The 18,963-nt window shown below is 40.4% G+C and overlaps 1 protein-coding gene across 2 annotated transcripts in view; it reads right to left on the bottom strand.

Annotated features, from left to right (window-relative positions):
* Nucleotides 1–240: 240 nt before the first annotated feature.
* Nucleotides 241–18,963, bottom strand: part of LOC121511377 (pro-neuregulin-3, membrane-bound isoform) — a 568,578-nt gene continuing 549,855 nt past the window's right edge. For both annotated transcript variants that reach the window (XM_041790028.1, XM_041790029.1), the window contains 3 exons: nt 13,483–13,598; nt 9,020–9,205; nt 241–1,301 (listed from right to left, as the gene is read on the bottom strand). In XM_041790028.1, the coding sequence (XP_041645962.1) occupies nt 629–1,301; nt 9,020–9,205; nt 13,483–13,598 (975 nt within the window). In that variant the 3' untranslated portion in view covers nt 241–628. The remainder of the gene's footprint in view (nt 1,302–9,019; nt 9,206–13,482; nt 13,599–18,963) is intronic.

The raw sequence follows: 18,963 nt of genomic DNA, 5'->3' as shown, positions 1-18,963 counted from the left end.
CTTCAAAAGGCAAGAAGGGGAGAAACTGGAGTGGAGGCTCCTTCCTCTTCAGCCATTTTGGATTCTGTGTAGGCTCACAAAATCCAGCTCCCGGCTCGTGGACGTGCGGCGGGATGTTAATGAAGTTTTTTTTGTTAGATTTTAGCAAGAACTAAAAAAGTGAGTTAATACAAAAACGGGAAGAAAAAAAGAGAGAAAGAAAAAAGTTACATCATTCCTGTGTTCTTCAACTTTGTACTTGGTCACTTTTTGAATTCCATATATTTATATCCATATATATTTATATATATATTTATATATACTTTTTACAATTAAAAACACCATGGATTTGACAGACTATTTGGTTTCTTTTTGCCTAAGTAGAAGTGTTCGTCATGTTTTGTAAATAAATGCATGTAAATACTTTTTTCTTTATCCATACTGTCAGTCGGTGTAAAGGCGGCCACTCATCAAGAGTTTTTATGCTTATTTCCACACAGTAGGCATAATATCAGCACATTTTCAGAACCTCCATGATAATTACATTTTTTTTTTAATTCGGCACTTCCATTCCTGCCCCACAGAAGCAGAACACCAGAGTCTGTCAAACACTGTCAAACAGAAAGTGAACGTCCTTAATTGCGTCGTCTCATTGGCCGCTCTGGCCCAGGTCTCTGTGTGATAGAGACTGGCTGGGACTGAGTAACTGCGTCTGCGTGGGTCCGTTACAGCTCAGTGCCCCTGCACTTCCTCCACCAAGGTTCAGGAAGCAAACAGTTTCTCTTGCCTCCACCAGCGCGGTCGTCGAATTCCCACAGGTGACGACTCCACCATCTTCCTGTTTCCTGTGAGCTAGTGCCAACGCCCTGAGCTGCTCCTGTGCCTCCTCTAGCAGTAACGCCACCTCATCGTGCTGCTGGCCAATGGCGGATGAGCAGGAAGAAGAAGACAACGGAGCATGCGCTGCCTTTGCTCTTCGCTCATCCTTGGATGGCACGGCTCCGCGGGTGACTGACATCGTTGTTGTGGCTGTGCTTGTTTGCATACAGGACACCTCGTTGTCGTGGTGACACTGGACTGAGGGGATGATGGGGATAGAGCAGGAGCGGAACGGAGGAGGAGGAGATTGGTTTTGACGCCGCCCGGGCCTGCGAAGGCTGCGTGTTGATGGATTCAGATCGCGGTGCTCGGATGAAGCGCACAGGCCCGAACGCACCTCGATGTGGCCGCTCCACGACGATGGCAAAGAAACAGGAGTTTGCATATGATGGAAGGAATCTCGTCTGGGGTCATCATGTTGGATCTCTCCTTGTGTTTGGCACCTGGAGGTGATGAGAAGTAGAGATTGTAGCCAGAAAAGACAGAGAAAAAGGAAGAAAAGGTTATTCAACAGGAGAAAAACTTCTTTCACCCATAAAAAGTGTCCGTCTTTGAGCGTGTATTCAACACTTCTAACTCCCACACTGAAACCCCAGCAGAATCCGCAGAGGGATGGCTCTCCGCCCTTTGCCATCTCACAGGCTAACTGGATGGTGAGAGGGAGGAAGAAAGGTCTGACATCTTCCTTTAATCCTTATATATCTAAGTCTGTATGCACACAATAAAACCCTCCAAAAACCTCGGCTGCTTTATATAAGTGAAGAGGTAACACAGAGTTCACTTTTATTATTGATTTAATGACTTAAAGAATCTTGAAAATAAGAAGTGTGGCTTTCAAGTTAAAGGCGTTCAGCTGTGGTCAAGGACAGCTGAGATAATCATATGCTGTAATTTCTATCGATTCTTTTCCTTTTTAGTACTTTCACTTTTGGGTCAAGACCATTTGCTTTGTTTGAAAATCCCCTTTGAATCACTGTAGCTCAGATTGTGTAACTGCACTGATTCCCACTAAAACATCCACATCTATTCAATGTTTTTTCAAATTTTTTACCTCAGTCAAACTTGTGTCTTCCCCCTAAAGCATTGAGGAAAGAAGACTTCTTAAAATAAACTGCCAACTCATAACCATAATGAAAGTATGTTTCAAGGTCTTCCTATGCAGCAGGACATTAACCAGATTTGTTGCCTAACCCAGAGATGGTGAAATCAATAGTGTGAGCAAGTTTTAGGCTGCAAAAACTGACATAAAGCTCACAGTCATTGTTTTTCATGTCTCTTTCACTTTAGTTGGAATTTGGATTTAATTATTCTGAATGCAAAGATACACTGCTGTGAGTAATCATGTTCGTCTGCACCCTGCTGCACAGCTCCCACAGTGGTAAACTCCTTGTCTGAAATCATTGTTATACACACATAAAAAAAAAAAAAAAAAAACTTACTAAGAATAGCATTTCCATAAAGTCCTGTCAGAAGACACTGATTTTAAACAGTATGCCTAGAAACTATGAGATGAAGGAAAATCTGTGAATATAGTTGCACCCTCTATGTCTGTTGGGTAAGATAGATATTATAGTATCATATTAATATACCTACTAGTGGACTGAAAGGAGGCTAGGACACAAGATCACAGTGCATGGTTGCAGTAGCCTGTTGAAAACTATTGTAAATGTTTGATTAGTTTAACTTCGGGAAATGCCTTTGTAATTTTGTTGTATTGCACTTCAGTATAATGACAATAAAGCTTCATGATCGTATTTGACTTAAGTTTTGCCCTGCCAGTTTCTGATCAGGCATGTGATAGGCAGACATTAGTTACTGTGATTCTACTAGGATGAGATAAAAGAAAACCATTCAACCGAGGCAATAGCCCACTGGTCTAAAACAACTGCTACTGGACTTAGAGGGGAGGTGGGGGCGATTGCCCCCCTTGGTGCTTTTAAGGTCACATATTATGCAAAATACACTTTTTCAGGCTTTTCTAATAAAAACATGTGCCCCTGGCCTGTCCACAATCCAGCCAAGAATCAGAAATATCCACCCCCCCCCTTTTTTTTTTCCACCTTTCAGACCACCTCTCAAACGAGCCCTTCTCAGATCTCCCCTCATGATGTTATATGGGGAGTTAGCACCACCCCCATGTTCGGTTGGCCCTCCCCGCTTGGAAGGAAGTTCCGCTTTCCTCTCCAGCTGTGAGGAGGATCAGGAGAGCCACATCCACTAAGCCATATCCATTTCCTGAGAGTAGTGTAATCAGGGGCGGAGTCAGACAGCTCATTAACATTTAAAGCCACAGACACAGAAACAACTCGTTCTGAGCAGGGTTAAAAAAGAGGATTTTTAGGCATGCAAAAATTAAATACTGGAGTATTTTTTTCAGCAAAAAGTTTCACTGGCATGTTTTAGGACCTCTGAGACCAATATAAACTTAAAATATGTGACCTTTAAAGTTAGAAAAAGCACAGAGATGTATCTTTTTGGATTACAATATGCAACAAAGTGCCCTCTATGGTGCTGAAACACTGGACATAGCGCGATAATGGACCCTCTAAAGTGCCCTACCACTGCACAAAACATGATAAAGTGCCCTCTATGCTGCCCTACAATTGGACAAATAATGATAAAGTGCCCACGATCATGTCCAGCCACTGGACAAAATGTGGTAAAGTGCTCCCTTTATTGTGTTGTACCACTGGAGAAGACATGATAATGTGCCCTCTATTGTGTCTTTCCATTGAACAAACATGATCATGTGCCCATTATCCTGCCTTACCATTGGACAAAACATGTTGAAGTGCCCTCCATGATGCCAAACTATTGGTCAAAACAAGATGAAGTTACCTCTATGATGTCCTACCATTGGGCAAAACATGATAAAGTGCCATCTAGGGTGCCCTTCCAGTGAATAAAAGCAATATAAAATGCTGCCACAGTACCCTTCTATCTACTACCTCTACCATCGGCAGAACTGAATTCTGATCCCAACTTAGGAATTCTTGGATCACATTTGTTTGATTTTTTGATAAAAATGTTTTTGGGATCAATAAATCCAACGTATAAAGCTTTTTTATCTAATTTTGCATAATCTTCTGGCTTTTGCAGTAATAATGTTATCAAATGACTTCTCAGCATTCTTAATTTTGACCATCTCACCCTTACTTTTTACCATGCAACACAAAGGGCTCATTACTTTTATCTTGCAGAACAAAAAATCACTGTTTTATTGATGCACATAAAGCGTGCACATCTGGTTTCTCAAGCAGATATCAGCTCAAGAAAATGTATTGCCCCTTTTCCTCACACTGGTTTCTTGTTACTATGTTGTTTAAAAAACACTTGTTGATACATAATATAAACATAAACATGTTTACCTTGGTTTGTCTAATTCATACCTCTGTTAGACTCTTTTTGTTTTCTTAAATTGGCTCTCTTTGTTCATTAGGATTTGGACTCGGGAGCTGCTCTGTAATCCTTGAAATGTGTGCCTGTGTTAAGGTCTACATGGTGGTCCACTTAAAAGGACACTGGTTTTACATCTTCAGGGTTTGATCAAGTCAAGCAAGTGTTTTCTCTGAATCTTAGCTTTGACCTGACTTAACTTTGTCCAGGCATAAGCTCTTTCTCTCTTTTCCAAGACTGACCATGCCCTTCACCGTTATCAGTGTCTAAATCCAGTTCTATTTTGAAGCAGAGCCTCATTTGTGGTATAATCCTCTGTAGAGACTAGCCTTTTTGGTCCTGTTGAAATGCAACATGGACTGCTACCCTTTTTGTAATACCTCATCACACACATTTACACTCTCCATCAAGGCTTGCAAAAATAGTGGAGGGAGGAGAAGGTGCTCCTTTTTCCAGACTCAAAGGAAATCATAACGTCCTTTTATCACTGCAGTATTTCTCCGAGACATGAAAACCCTCACCGAAAAAACCACAGTGGAGATTTAGTGGGCCCTGCAGAGAGGATCCCGCAGGCGATAAGAGAGGATGATGCGAGGGGTGCTAATTCCCAAGATAACATTCACAGACAAATCTCTCTTTTGATGTGGTGAAACACAATCAGATTGCAAGAATCTATGAAGCAGAGTTCAAATATAGACCCTAGAGCAATGGGGGAGCAGCTAGAGGGGTATTACAGAGAGATTGTGTGCAAGTGAGGTACTAAGATAAGTGACTGGGCTTTTATCTTTTATGGGAGCTCATTACATGTACAAGTGTTAACAGTCATTTTCATTAATCCATTCCCCACAGATAATTTCCTAATGTATCTCATACGTTTGATAACAATTTCCACGTAATGTGATGCGGTGACCTCGTAACAGTGGGAGACTAACGCTTTCAGAGAAGCAACATATGGATACCTGTAGGTTTATACGCCTACACACAATATATGCAAAGGCTGTCTGTTTAAAGGCTGTGCATGTAACTATAGGATTTGTTTGCAGTATATCCTAAGATAAACTTGGAAGAGAGAGGAAGAAACTTGCAACAGTGGAAGAAAACCAAAAAGAAATGCAAGCAGCGTCTCAGTCAGCCATTTTGGAGACAGCTTTATCTTAAAATAGTGGTAACAACACAAGACATTCTGTCTCCCTGTCAGCCATTTTGTTGAGATAACACTAGGCTTCACTAACAGGCATGGAACGGAGTGGGCAACCTTTCTTTACAGCGTTTTCTAACTGTCATATGCTATCTGCACACTCCTCTATCTCATCCTTTGACTTCCCTGCTACGGCTTTTCCCTTTATCAACTATATATGTTTGTATGCTTTTCCGTCTGTGTCAGAATGGATTCATACTGGTTGTCCTTCTTTTCTTGACTCTGTCCCAGAAACTCTCCCACAGTCTACATGCTGTCACGTTCAAATATCTCCATAGCAACCACGGCTACGATACTATGAGAAAGGGAGTAAGTCATCTGTGTGTCCATCTGTTATTAGTGAAATCATACAATATGGGGTGGGTGGCTTATGAGTGGTTACATGTGTGACTGATAAATGATTGAATTTGTGTAAATGGCAGATGGCCACGACCTCTTGCTGTTTAGCACAACTTATTCCTTTCTATGTCCCAAATAGTCAGATTTTTTGTGCAACATCTGTTTAAGAGTTTTGAGTTTTAATCTAGCTTGCACAGATGCTTTGAGAGAAAAGGCAGAGATACTAAAAAGACCTGAGGGGGATGTTTTTGGAGGAAAGGACACTTGTACCTGAGTACATTTACACTCCGTAGAGGGACTAAAGTGACTCAGAAATTCTGGGGGTGACTAAGTGACATGAGGTCTGACCCTGGCGTTATTTTGGTCAACCACTTCGGTTATTTTCACACCTAATAGTCTGGTGGACTTGGTTTGGGGCTGAAGTTGCACTTTTATGTTGTTTGGTTCACATTCCTACAGTGCTTAGTCACACAAACCAAATTTGCTCTTTATGCTACCTTCCTATCTACCTTCCTGCTTCCTGTTCACAAGTTGCTCCACTTGGCTTTCACACATCAAAAGAACCACACCAGGGTTTGTTTGGAAGGGAACCGAGACCCCTGTTTTCAAGTGGACCAGAATTCACTTGTTTGGTCTGCACCACTCCAAACAAACCGGACTATCTGGGGAAATGAAGGTTTTTTTTTTGTTTTTTTTTTAAGCTTATTAAACAACTCTGGTGTGAATGGGACCTAAGAGTAACCAGGGGAGACTAAAGTGGCTAAAGTTTGACTGATAAGAGGACACCAGAAGACGCTTGACCAATTACAATAAATCTGAAGAACACAAGGATACCTGAGCTTCCAAAGGGAAACTGGGATGAACTGAAGATACTCAGCCTGAAGAAATGGGAGTTGGACAAAGCAGAGAATCCTTGGGTTGAGCAGAAAGCAGTAGGGTAAAACTAATGACACATTAGAGGACCTATAGCATACCTACAAAGAAAATAAAAAGGGTACTTGTTAATCTTGTTAATCACAAGAAGCAGAGGTTTCTTTCAGCAAACTCAATCCCAATGAGATGCCTTGACTATGCAGGGGACACTTGGTTCAACCTGGGGGCACTTTAGCTCAGCAGATGACACTTTAGCCTTTCCTAAAAATGTTGGGTTAACCTAGAGACACCTGAAACAACCAAAAGACGCTTGAGCTGAGACTACTAAGGAAGCCTCGGGTGTCACAGCCAAAATGCTTGTACTCAGGGCGACTGTGGCTCAGTAGGTAGATTCGGTTGAACCATAATTGGAAGGCTTGAGGGTCAAAAGACCCCAACTCTAATCCCCAGCTCCTGCAATCACGTGTGGATATGTCCTTAGGCAAGACACTTAACCCCAATTTGGACTGAGCAGACAACCCTTTAGCTGATCAGGACAATAGACTGGTTAAACAGACACCTGGGCAGACTTCAGGAGACCTGAGACAACCATGACAAGATTAAGCCCACCCATTGGCATTCAGTGTTACCAAGGGATATTTGACTCACACTTTGGTTGATTACAGGATACAAAATGAAGGAGATGCCTAGACTTGGAAGCTTGTACCATCCAAAAGACACCTGGACCAAACAGTTGGGCCTTTAGTTGATCAGGTGAACAGTTAAGTTAGACAAAGGACAACAGGGCAGATCTAACGAGACCTAGGACATCCACAAGATGCTGAAGTCTAAGACTGGGAGTTAGTTTAACTTTGGTTGATTACAGGAAACTTAAAGATTCAATAGTTATCCTGCCCTTAGTAGATGATAATCCTATGGCCAACCAGGATAACTTTTTGGTTAGACCAAGGACATACCGGTAGACCTTAAGAGATGGTATGATAAGATGCTAAAATTGAAGAGTGGGCATTTAGGATCACCAGGTAATCCTTAAGTTACATTTTCGATGAGTATAGGGAACTAAAAGCTCCTTTGACTGACCAGGTATACAGTCGAATTAAACGGAGGGCACTTGGGTAGACCTAGGACAACCATAGGATGCTTGAGTCAACCAGCAGGAACTTATGACAACCAGAGGTGCTGTTTGGTTGATCAACTGACTTCAGAAGAGAAATATTTTGACTAAAGGAGATCTTAGAAAACTTGTGGGCAAAGCAGCTCTGGGCACATGTGTTAACTGATTTGGTACTTGAGTGATAGGGTAAATAGAAGGAGCATTATTATTAGGCAGCACCTGTTTCTTTATAGTAATGCCTGGGCAAATCTTGCAGGCCTTATGTATGCACCCTTAAACAGTTCAGTGCGCATCACTCAACTCTGTAAATAAACTTTGTGTGGACGGTTGCTAAATGTATTATGGAGTGTGTTCTTGTCCAGCTATTTCTACCTCCTCTTCTGCTTTCTATTAGTATGCATATAGGTCATGTGGAGCTTTATCCTGAGCCGGGACCACTGGGAATTGAAAGCCTGAAGAAAGGAATACCAGTCCAGGTGGGTAAAGCACTGACTCATGACCGACCAAAAATGGGTCAAAGCACAGCACCTTTCACACTTAATGCATTTCTTGCTAATCATTTGCCCTGATCATTTGCATTTCCCCTGACTCCTATGAAAAGAAACCCTGCTGTGTTACATTTGAATGCTGGGATTTAATTGTTATTCCACCTGCTAAGCCATCACGTTAAAAAAAGGCTGAGAGTCTGAATTTATTCAGGTATGATAGGACATCAGAGGGAAAAAAAGAGTTTTAAGAACTGATGTGCAGTCTGTATTGTGTCCTTAAAAGCACAAAGCACCAGGCAAAGCATTTTCTTTGAACTCATGCCACTGTACTGCAGACCACAACATAACGTGACCTTGTTTTTATCTTTGCTCAGCAGATTGGAAAAACAAAGGGATGGGGGAAGTAAAGGAGATTAAAAAAAGAAATGCAGTCTTTTTAAAAAAAGAAAATCCCAGAATTGGAATTGAAATATCCACCCTTGAAATAAAACCCAATGCTTTGTCCATAGCAGGCCTGTAGTTTTCAGTTAGTGGCTTTCATTGAAATGTGTCAGCATATAGAGGAAATGGCAAAGAAGCAAAGCAGAGACTGAAAGAAAGGAGAAGGTGTGGATAAGACCATAAAATACTCTACATGGTTAAGCTGTGATTACACCTTCAACAGCCTTCCTGCAGAGTCAGAGCCTGTAGCATGGCACTTCCTACGGTCTCCTTAAGGTGCATCCTTTTCTATTGATCCAAATGTCATCTTACCCTCTCTGTGTCTCAGTGTCCTTCTCAGATGCATCTACTTCCTGAAGATGCTGGTAGGCAGGGCCTGAAAACTTGGATCCTCCAACTGGATTAAGCCTTCCCCTGGGAATGGGCGGGGTCCTTCGTGGAGCTGACCAATGGGTTGCCCTGGTTCTCTGATCTGAGATGTGGGACAAGGAACCACTTCTAAGAAAAAAAAAAGGAACAAGATTCAAAGTTATTATTGCACTTATTGTCTGGTATTTTGAATCAGTCAATTTTTAGGATTTTCCTCAATGTGTTAATAAAGTTCTTGAGTCATTTCAAGTAGAATCACATATTTTGTTTTTAGAGTTTGAGTAAAAAAACTATCTCCAAAATAAACACTTTTCAGAGCATGAAGAAATGTTGCATTTTCCAATAGATTTTAACACTGAATGGTGATAATTGGCATCTTTTTTCCACTATTTAATGGTTCGAAATTGTGAAACCCACTGACAGATGTAAAGGGTGACTGATAGCACTGGTTTATATAAAAAAGACCTTCAAGTCATGCCAAATGTAGATAAGAGGTTTTAGGCCTAACACCTGAAGCTGTCTATTTCTATGCTCTGTCCTTAACAGACATTTTCAAACTGCATTTTATTGGATGCTAAAGAAAAAAATCTCTTCTGACCATTGAGTGAAACACAGTCTGTGTCAGAGGAGTGGAGCTTCAGTAGCTGTTTAACAAAATCCTGTACCTGCGTGCATGTTTTTGAAAGTGTAAGAACTGTGAAACGCTCAGAGAGTACTTCTTTTTTCTCTGTATCATTGCTTATTTACCTCTGGTTGGGCTCTCTCTCTTTATCATCCACCAGTGTGCTGCCTCTCTGTTTTCCTCTCTCCACTTAAAGCAACTTTTTTTTTAAGATCTCTGGAGTGCAGTTCAGATCACATCTAGAGCATGTTTCCAGTGGTGGAAGGAATGCATGCATGGGAAACTCTGCACAGAAAGGCCCTGAGTGGGAAGTGAACCAGGAACTTTCTTGCTTTGAGGCGACAGTGCTAACCCCTGCGCCCCTGTGCAGCCCCTTCACTTGCACTGATTTAATTGTATAGATTAGCTAATTGCTAATCTAGTCAACCTACCAAATGGGAGGTGTTAACCCCAAACCCTACATCGTTGAAATGTTTCACCAAAGCATCCATATCCATCCTTCTTTGAAATCATGTCTTGAAAATTGTCTGTGATGTCAATTCTTATACAAAACATATTTTTGAGTCAGGGTTCATCATTTGTGTGACAGGTTTTTTTGTGGTTTGTACCATTATTTGCTCACCGGTTTCCACCAGCTTTCAGCTTATCATAACTTTATGAAGCAACAAAAATAGCGGTCTTTCTGAGGTCTATCTAAATAAGGCTTGTCATGTCTTGCTGCTTTTTGGTTCTACAATTCTGCTGAATTTAATTTTCATACAGTCATTAAAAACTTTAATGACTGTATTAAAACTGCATTAAAACTAGCAATCATTAAAATTACAACAGTGTTGGAGAATTAGGCAGACAGTTGCTTCATTTTCATCTCAGGGGGGAGGATCTGTTTTTGAGTAAAGGCAGAAAGAGTAGATGATTATTTCTTATAATTGTTTGTGTTTGTTTATAAGTTGTGAATTTTTCAGCTAACACTGCCTCTCTATTCTAGTTTGAGCAGGTCACTGAAACTTGGATCAGTTTGAATTGCCTTTTGGTCTTTTTGTTCTTTGGCCACTTTTGGATCAGCTTCCTCTTTAGAACTTATTTATGCACATATGGTTTGGAGAGGTTTTTAAAGCTCTATTTTGGAAAGAAAAATTTGGATCCAATGTTTCTATCAGAAGATTAATGATCCACACCTCTTTCGTACATTTTGGGTTTCCTTGTGACAAAATGCAAACAATAAAGCAGCTATAAAAGCATGAGTTTTCTGAAAGGATTTCACTGATCTCAATATCAATAGTTAAACTGCTTAAATTAACCACTAATTCTTGATAGTCTTATTGGTGTGACTGCTCACAGTTTGGTGCAAAACAACTGACACTGAGATAACATTAAAGCACTAACAGATTTGTTTTATATATGTTTATTAACAGCTTTTTTTTTTTTTTTTTACATTTCCTTGAGTATTTTTTAGAGACACTAGGAAAAAGCCTTTAAATCACCAAATTTGATACAGAGAAGTCAGATAGCCACTATCCTCCTCTCCAAATAAAGGCATACAAATCCCCAAAAAATTCTGAAATAAAAAGAAAAGAAAAAGTCCTGAAAAATGGTAAAAAGCCTGATTTTTTGCTATTTAGCATCAGCTTTGTTGTATTATAGTTGTTGAAACCATTGGCTACTATGGGAATATTCATTCTGCAAACCATTTATAAAATATCTTAAAACCGACCATAGAATTAAAAACAGCATAAAGCACTGGACTTTCTTTTCTAAGGAAGAAAATGTCTTCTTGCAGCTTCTTAGCTGATGTCAACTTTGCTGTTTTAAAGTCCCTGTAAAGTGAAAAACAAAACATGTATCTTAACACACTAGAGATGTTGTATTAAGATTGTTTTAAATGGGAAAACACTGAGATCTATGTGTAACTGATTCTTTGGATTTAGAGTGTTAGAAAGCAGTTCACTTCTTTCCTGGCTTGCTTCGATTTGAGCAGGGCAAATATAGAAGCCCACAACTACACTGCTGCTATGGAAAATTACCCCATCCCCCTAAGGCTACAACAATCTAAAACCACTGAGCAGTTTATCTAAATACAGTCTGCTGTTACCTGATGTCACTGTTTGTATTGAAAGTTAACAGCGAGCTACATGCAGTGTTTTGGTTCATTGTGAGGTAAATTTCCCAAATCTACCAGCCACAGTAGCCTCCAGGTCATCAAAAGTATCATAACGGAGAGATTTGTACCAGAAAACAGTAAATTTAATCTGACTTCTGTCTCTTCACCTTTTTTTTTTTTTTTTTTAATTTGAGGACTGTATTTCTTTTAAGTGGGTGTGGCTTCAGCTCATTCAACAGACAAGCCCACACCATTTTACTGTCACATTTTACTGGTCTGAAGCTTAATATTATAAACTTGGCCTGACTGGCCTTGACTGAAATTTGGCCTGCTGGTTCATAACACAGTGTGCCTGTCATGCAGCAAACCTAAAGTCCAGATTTTTGTTATCAATTTACAGGGACTGTAAGGTTTGCCTCTAAATTAGCCTCTGTTGCCATAATGACTTGGACAGCTAGGACCTGATAATGTTTTATTTGAAAGGCATTATAATAATGAAATTCTGCAAACACCTCTCCTTGGGTAGTTTCTCTCCAGTTATTCATGACTGTGGAATCCCAACACTCCTTTTCTCCTCACTATAAATTCCAAGTCGCTGCCCAGGCTAAGGCGATTGCAACCAAACAAACCGTGATCGCCTACAAAGAACGCCATTTGCGGTAAGAACAGCAGACTGCCGCTCAAGCATTCTTGTGATCAACTCTGCAGACAGAGCAGGAAATAGAAAGAAAAGAAGAAAGTATTGCAGCAGTTCTGTGAAAAGGGAAGGAGACTTTGTGGTTTGAAGGTTGTCTGATTGAATTTCTAGCTTGTCTGGGAAAAAATCTCTTCTCAACTAGCGCCCGGATCCCCTTGAAAAAAGGTGATTAACCCCCAGCTGCTCTGCCGGAGTTGCTTAGCGGTGAGAGGTAGAAAACCATGGGTGCTCTGAGCTCTCAGGTGTGAATGTGATAAAAAAAAAAAAGAGCAAAGTAAAAAAAAAAGGAGGTTATGTATTTTCTCCCTGTAGCAGTGAAAGTTTGAATACAGCTTTGTTTTATTTACTCTGAAATCACAATGTCTTTTCCTCTCATATACATAAAAACACAAAACTCAGGGCAGAGGCTAATGCTTCTGAAAATATGAGTAAGAAATCCTTAAAACCTGATCTGCTGAGCTTTATTTTCTTCAAATTTGTTTGTTTGTGCAACTTGTTAAAGAGAAAGCAGCCTTGGTAAAAGATGGGATTTCTAACTCTGTCAGAAATAGGCACTCAAGTGTGTGCTGGAGTATTTGGCTGCAAAAGAAAATGCTAACACACACACCACTGAGCAGTGTGAGAATAAAGCTTCCCAGGATTTCCACGTATACCCTGGCTCATAAATCCCCTCACATGCGCCTTTATCCCATTTTATCTCACTGGCATCTTGTGTTCATGACTGTTATAGATATGCTTATTAACATGTTTATAGCTTTAATTATAATTACTATCATTCTTCCGTGAATCAGCAATTAGCTTTGGATGCACTGTAATGTGGGTAATTTAATTTCTCTCTTCACTGCGTCCTTGCTGATTAGAGGAAAGGACACTGAAGTTTCCTACTCTTGCTGTAATTTGCATTATTGCGGTTTCCTGCAGCAAACTTATGGGACAGCAGCATCTCGACTGGAAAAACTTTTATCTGTGTGTGCAATTAAATATCATACCTGTGATGTTTGGCTGTGCCTCGGGAGCTGTTGGACGGTGTAGTGGAGATGTTGCAGTGGGCAAAGCTGGACTCACAAACATTCCCAGGGCGAGGTGGAGACGACCGTTTGCAGTACTGCAGACACAAGAACAAAAGAAGTTGTGGATTAAAGAAGAATTTAACAAATTCTGAGGAATCCCTGGGAGAGGTTTCTATATATAATGTTACAAGAATGTTTTTTTACATTACAGATGAAATGCTCTTCCTTCTAAAACCAGAGATAGATTGAGTTTTCTTAGGTCTCATTGGTAAAGCTCCTCCAGTGTCAATGAAACGTCTTAAATCTTCATCTAACTGTTAAGAGTCTAAACTGAGTAAAGCTGCATTTATCTCTATCTTTTTCCACCTTCCGATCCTGGGACTGTGCTTCAGTGGACTGTGCAGAGAACAGAGGGAGGCTGCTGACAGGTTGATAAAATAAAAGCCTATTACCATTTCCATTTGTGTCACAAATCATCTCGCAACAATGAAGGATGGCAACGTCGCTGAAATCCAGACGTGCAAACAATGGCATATATATCAGCTACTGCATATCTGGGCAAAAAACAGTTATAGCCTACCTGGGAGGAATTCTGCAGTATTTTTGACTGAAAGGGTAATCTTTGTACTTTAAATCCAGGATGTTTTATGTATTTTGTGGCCTTGACTATCAAGTATACAGAAGTTCCTGAACTGTTTTAGAGAACTGCCTCAGCCTGCAGTCACAAAACAGGCTTCATTGTAGGCAGTTTATCCCCTAGGGTCACTGCTACTACTCTAATGCATGCTTATTATTTTGCTTCCTGTTACAATGCGTTGTGGGATACAAAATAGACAATATGGCAGATAACATTAGCCACTATCAGCAGACACAATCAAAAAATTGATTAGGAATTTAAACATTAGATGTCAGTACACCAAATCTTTAAAGGTCCCAGAAAGTCACCCAAGTTCCAGGCTCATTTGTAAAACCTTCATAAGGGCTACAGATGAGTGGATAGTGTCATTAGAACGGGAAAATGGAGGGCTTCCAGAGGAAAACAAAGTAAGTGGCTAAAATTTATGGTTCAAAAGTTAAATTTGTTTCAGAAGGTTAAGTATCTTGTGAGTAGAGGTGAATAGTTGCAGGAGGAAAATAGATAAAAATGAGGTAGCAACCTCTGGCGTAGAAGAAAACAAACCAAAACAAACTAAAAAAGAAAACCTGCAGTTCCTCACATGTCCACTTGAGGGTTGCCCCAAAAGCCAGTCGGATACTCAAGTGGACAGCTGAAAAAAAAAATGTTAAAGTTTTTTCTACTTCTTTGAGGTCCCCACTGACAAATGAAATCTCTTCAATAAGGGAGTCCTGCCCAAGACAGCAGCATCACATTTTCACATAAAGAACAAACAGACCATAATAAGCAGAAATTACATCAGACAATAATTTAGCAGCTTTAAGGAGTAAGACAGCTGCATGCATTGGTAAAATAATCCTTTATTTGGGTTTGTATCTTGGATCAAATTACAGTAGGCTTCACAGGGTTATAGCCAGAATGAGAAGACCAATGACCTAAAGACTCTGACTTTCATCTGCATGCTCTGGGAACACCACACTGTCTTGCTCAGCAAACCTATTGCCCCATGCACATGTCAGAGTCTGTGGTTGATCTCAGCTTGGCAGTCAGCAGATTGATGGATAACTGTCAAGGTAGGGGAACTGCTCTACAACTTCCACGCTTTCACCATGAACAGAAACAGATTAGATGGCAGCATCTAAGGCATCCCCAAATGCCTGGATCTTGTTTTTGCCCAGGAGACGTGCATTCCCAACGTTGCGGCCTCCTTACTCAGATGTCCCCAAAAAGACATTAACAGACTCCGCAAGGATCACATCAACATGTCCGCAAAATGACAGTGTACAGTTTGCTGTCTCTATAAGTCCCCCTATGATACAGTCCATACAGGTACTGAAAAGTGTAGGGGCTAAGACGCACCCTTGTGTCATTGGGAAGAAATCAGAGGTGGAGCCATCACACCTTACAGCTTTCTCTACCAGAATACAGGGCAGACGTTAGCTAGATGAGCAAATGTGGGAGCCTGGGAAGCTCCAGAATCCTCCAGAGGGCATCTCTACTCACCAGGTAAAATGCCTTTGGGAAGTCAACGTAAGCTGCAAGCAACCCTCTACTGCATTCCAGAAAGCGCTCAATATATACAGCCTACTGTATACTTAATTTAGCATAGCTTCCGTTATAGTGACTGAATGTTGTCAGTGCAAATCATGATAAATGTAGACATAGCTTTTAATTATTGGAATGTAAACAAAGAGTGTTTTTACTTGTGTTTTTTAATTCAGTCGCCCTTTTTTAAAAGAAGAATTCCACAAAAGGTTATTATCGTTGGCGTAAGATGAGTCCTCAACTGTGAGTAGTTAAGAAATAAACACCTCTTAAAATTTATGTAAAAGAAAAGTCATTTAATCACTCAAATAGGTCAAATACTCAAAGAACTGAGAAAAATATACGTCAAAGCTGTAAATTATGTACAGAATGTTTAAGCTGACTCTGTGATAGCAGCCTATATTGCAGTGTAAAATCAGAAATACATCATTTCCTCATCAAACCAGCTCCTTGTTCTGTCTCTTATGCTGTACATCCCATATTCATCAAATAAGGCAGAAATACCATGAAATGAATCATTAATGAGGCCTTTGAATGCCTGGATTCAACTCAGCTGGGTGGTTGATGTGTAAATCAATGCAATTAAGCTCTTGTCGTTCTTTTACAGCGGAACATTTAGAAATCTAAGGAAACAAGAGGAATTGCAGAGATGATAAATTAAGTTCTTCTGTTTTGCTTTCTTTTGTTTGTTCACAGTCTGAGTTGCTCATAATATCTCCTCCCTGCTGTACTATTAAGTAAGGTAACAATGATTTATGACTAACTTTTGGACTTACTTTGTTTGCTTAGAAATATACCGATTTTTCAAAAACACTTTCTTCATTGTTTCTGCCTCTTTTGAGTTTCTTCCCTCGTTCATCCAGGTGTAATCACAAAAGGTCCACATCAGCACTATCAGTGTAAAGTGTAAATCCCAGGTCCTTCCTCTTTCATTCTCTTCATGTACGTCCCCATCTCTGCAGAGACTAAAACACAACGAAACAAAACAGCTCTTTGTTCGGCACATCACAATACAGTTGACGAGGTAGACTCACTCACACGGCAGCAGAGATCTGCACAAGAACACAGTAAAGAGTTTCAGGCTTTAAACTCAGAGCTTTAAAGGTGTAAGGAAGCTGATGCTGGTTTGATTTCTTATCTGTTATGCAAACCTGTCTGTAGTTAGCATCTATCAGGCTGACAGTTTTTCTCTCCTCAGCATTGTCTTGCTATCGTCTAGACTTTTTGTATCCCAAGGTAAGAGAGTCCTGGTTCTTTGCAATTCTTTCCTTCAAAGAAAGAACTTTTTTTCTCTTTTTCTTTATTCAAAGTTCTGAGATTGATGTCTGACTAACAAGGCTGCCACTGATGCAATCCCTTTTCAGGGCCCTCTGCAGGACACGAGCCTCGTTAGAGTCACACATGCTGCCAGTTATGTGACCATTCAGATGTTTGAAGGCTGATTTGTACTTGGAAAACCAAGACATATTTTTCTTAGTAACTTGAGATGTACTAGTATGTGGACAACCATCTTCACTGAAGCAGTACATATGGATCAGGTGGAAGTAGGTGATATGAGTGATTCATTTTAAATTTAAAGTCTTTGACTTTTTTTTAACTTTAACAGTTTTACTTTCCGTGTGAAGGTCTAACTCCCAGTTTCCATATAGTCCATCTGCTCCATGTTTTGTCAGTGCTGCATGCACCAGTCACTCTCTTTGTGGTTTCAACAGTATACGCTGTGAGCTGTGTCTCTGGCCCATGCCAGAATCAATCTGCATGGAGCAGATTTTAACTTTATCTTACATTTGTCATAGCTGTGTCATTGTGTGTGGAGGAAATTCGAATTAAATATACAGTATCTAGAAGTTTTGTGCTGACATGCCTTTAATTGTCATATAACAATTCCTATGTTATATATATTTAATAACTGAGGTCTTATAGTATCTCAGATATTTCCTAAAATTTACAAAGACGGATAATGTTTTATTTTTATAATTGTAATGGAATGTGTCTTGTTATGGAGGTTGCCATAGGTTAAACATTCACCTGTAAAACTCACCTCTGTAACATGACCCGACCCCACACTCTGCATTTCCAGCAAGTTAAGACCAGAAATGCTTATTGGCAACCACCTCTGCACCCTCATTCTCAATACTAATTCTATTTTTGAATTGAGGACTCTGTAAAAAAACAAACCCCCCCCCCAAAAAAAACCCCAGCACATCATAACCTCCAATTTCCACATGCAACAGGTGTGCCATCATCTGAAATGCACTGCAGAGCAAATCCTCCCTCAATCAGAGCAGTTCCACTGCCCAGGCTCTGGTTTGACTCCAATATGTCCCATTATAAGGCAGAAATGCCCTTAAAAGAAAAAAAAATGGGACCACTTCCAGCTCAAACACGGCACCTTTTAGGGCATTTCTCCCTCATTCTGAGGAATTTATGAATGAATACAAAAAGTCAGTTTTCTGTTTAGTAAATATGCCCTATGATGTGTGTCGTTTTTATTGAACTGAGTTCTCAATTGAAACAGTAGAGATGGGCAGAGCTGAGCAGTGCAGTAGCCTGTTGCACCAGCGATGTGTTAGCTATGTCTTCAGTTAAGGTGTAAAGTCCACCCTAAACTCTATGGTGAAACTGGTTAAGTTGTAACTTAAGTTGTGTCATTGTGTGATTGCACCACAGAGGCATAAGGTTGATCTTATGTAGCAGAGCTTTACATCCAAACTAACCAAAATACTGTCGCAGATGTGACATTTTCATATACTTCAACGAATCATCCATCCATCCATTTTCTATACCCCTTATTCCATTCTGGGTCGGGGTAGGGGTGGGCTAGAGCCTATCCCAGCTGTCATTGGGCGAGAGGCGGTGTACAGGACTGATAGTGATTGACCTGGACTGGTCGCCAGTCAATTGCAGGGCTGACATATAGAGACAGACAACCAGACATGCTCATATTCACACCTACAGCCAATTTAGAGTGATCAATTAACCTAATGATGGTGGGAGGAAGCCGGAGTACCTGGAGAGAACCCATGCGTGCAAACTCCACGGGGAGAACATGCAAACTCCGCACAGAAAGGCCCTGTTCGGGGAGGCGAACCAGCAACCTTCTTGCTGTGTGGCAACGGTGCTAACCACTACGCCACTGTGCCGCCCTTCAATGAATCACTGAAAAGCAATTTTTTAACCCAGTGTTTGCTGCAGTGCTGCCCCTCATGTCTAATTGTCTCTAAATAGACTAGCAGCTAAAAATAACTTAATGCTAACTGCTGTTTATACTCAAACAGCACAGTATGTAAAATATGACA

The sequence above is a fragment of the Cheilinus undulatus genome, linkage group 6 (assembly GCF_018320785.1).
Source record: "Cheilinus undulatus linkage group 6, ASM1832078v1, whole genome shotgun sequence".
NCBI classification, from domain to species: domain Eukaryota; kingdom Metazoa; phylum Chordata; class Actinopteri; order Labriformes; family Labridae; genus Cheilinus; species Cheilinus undulatus.
This window is presented reverse-complemented; position numbering and strand designations above follow the sequence as displayed.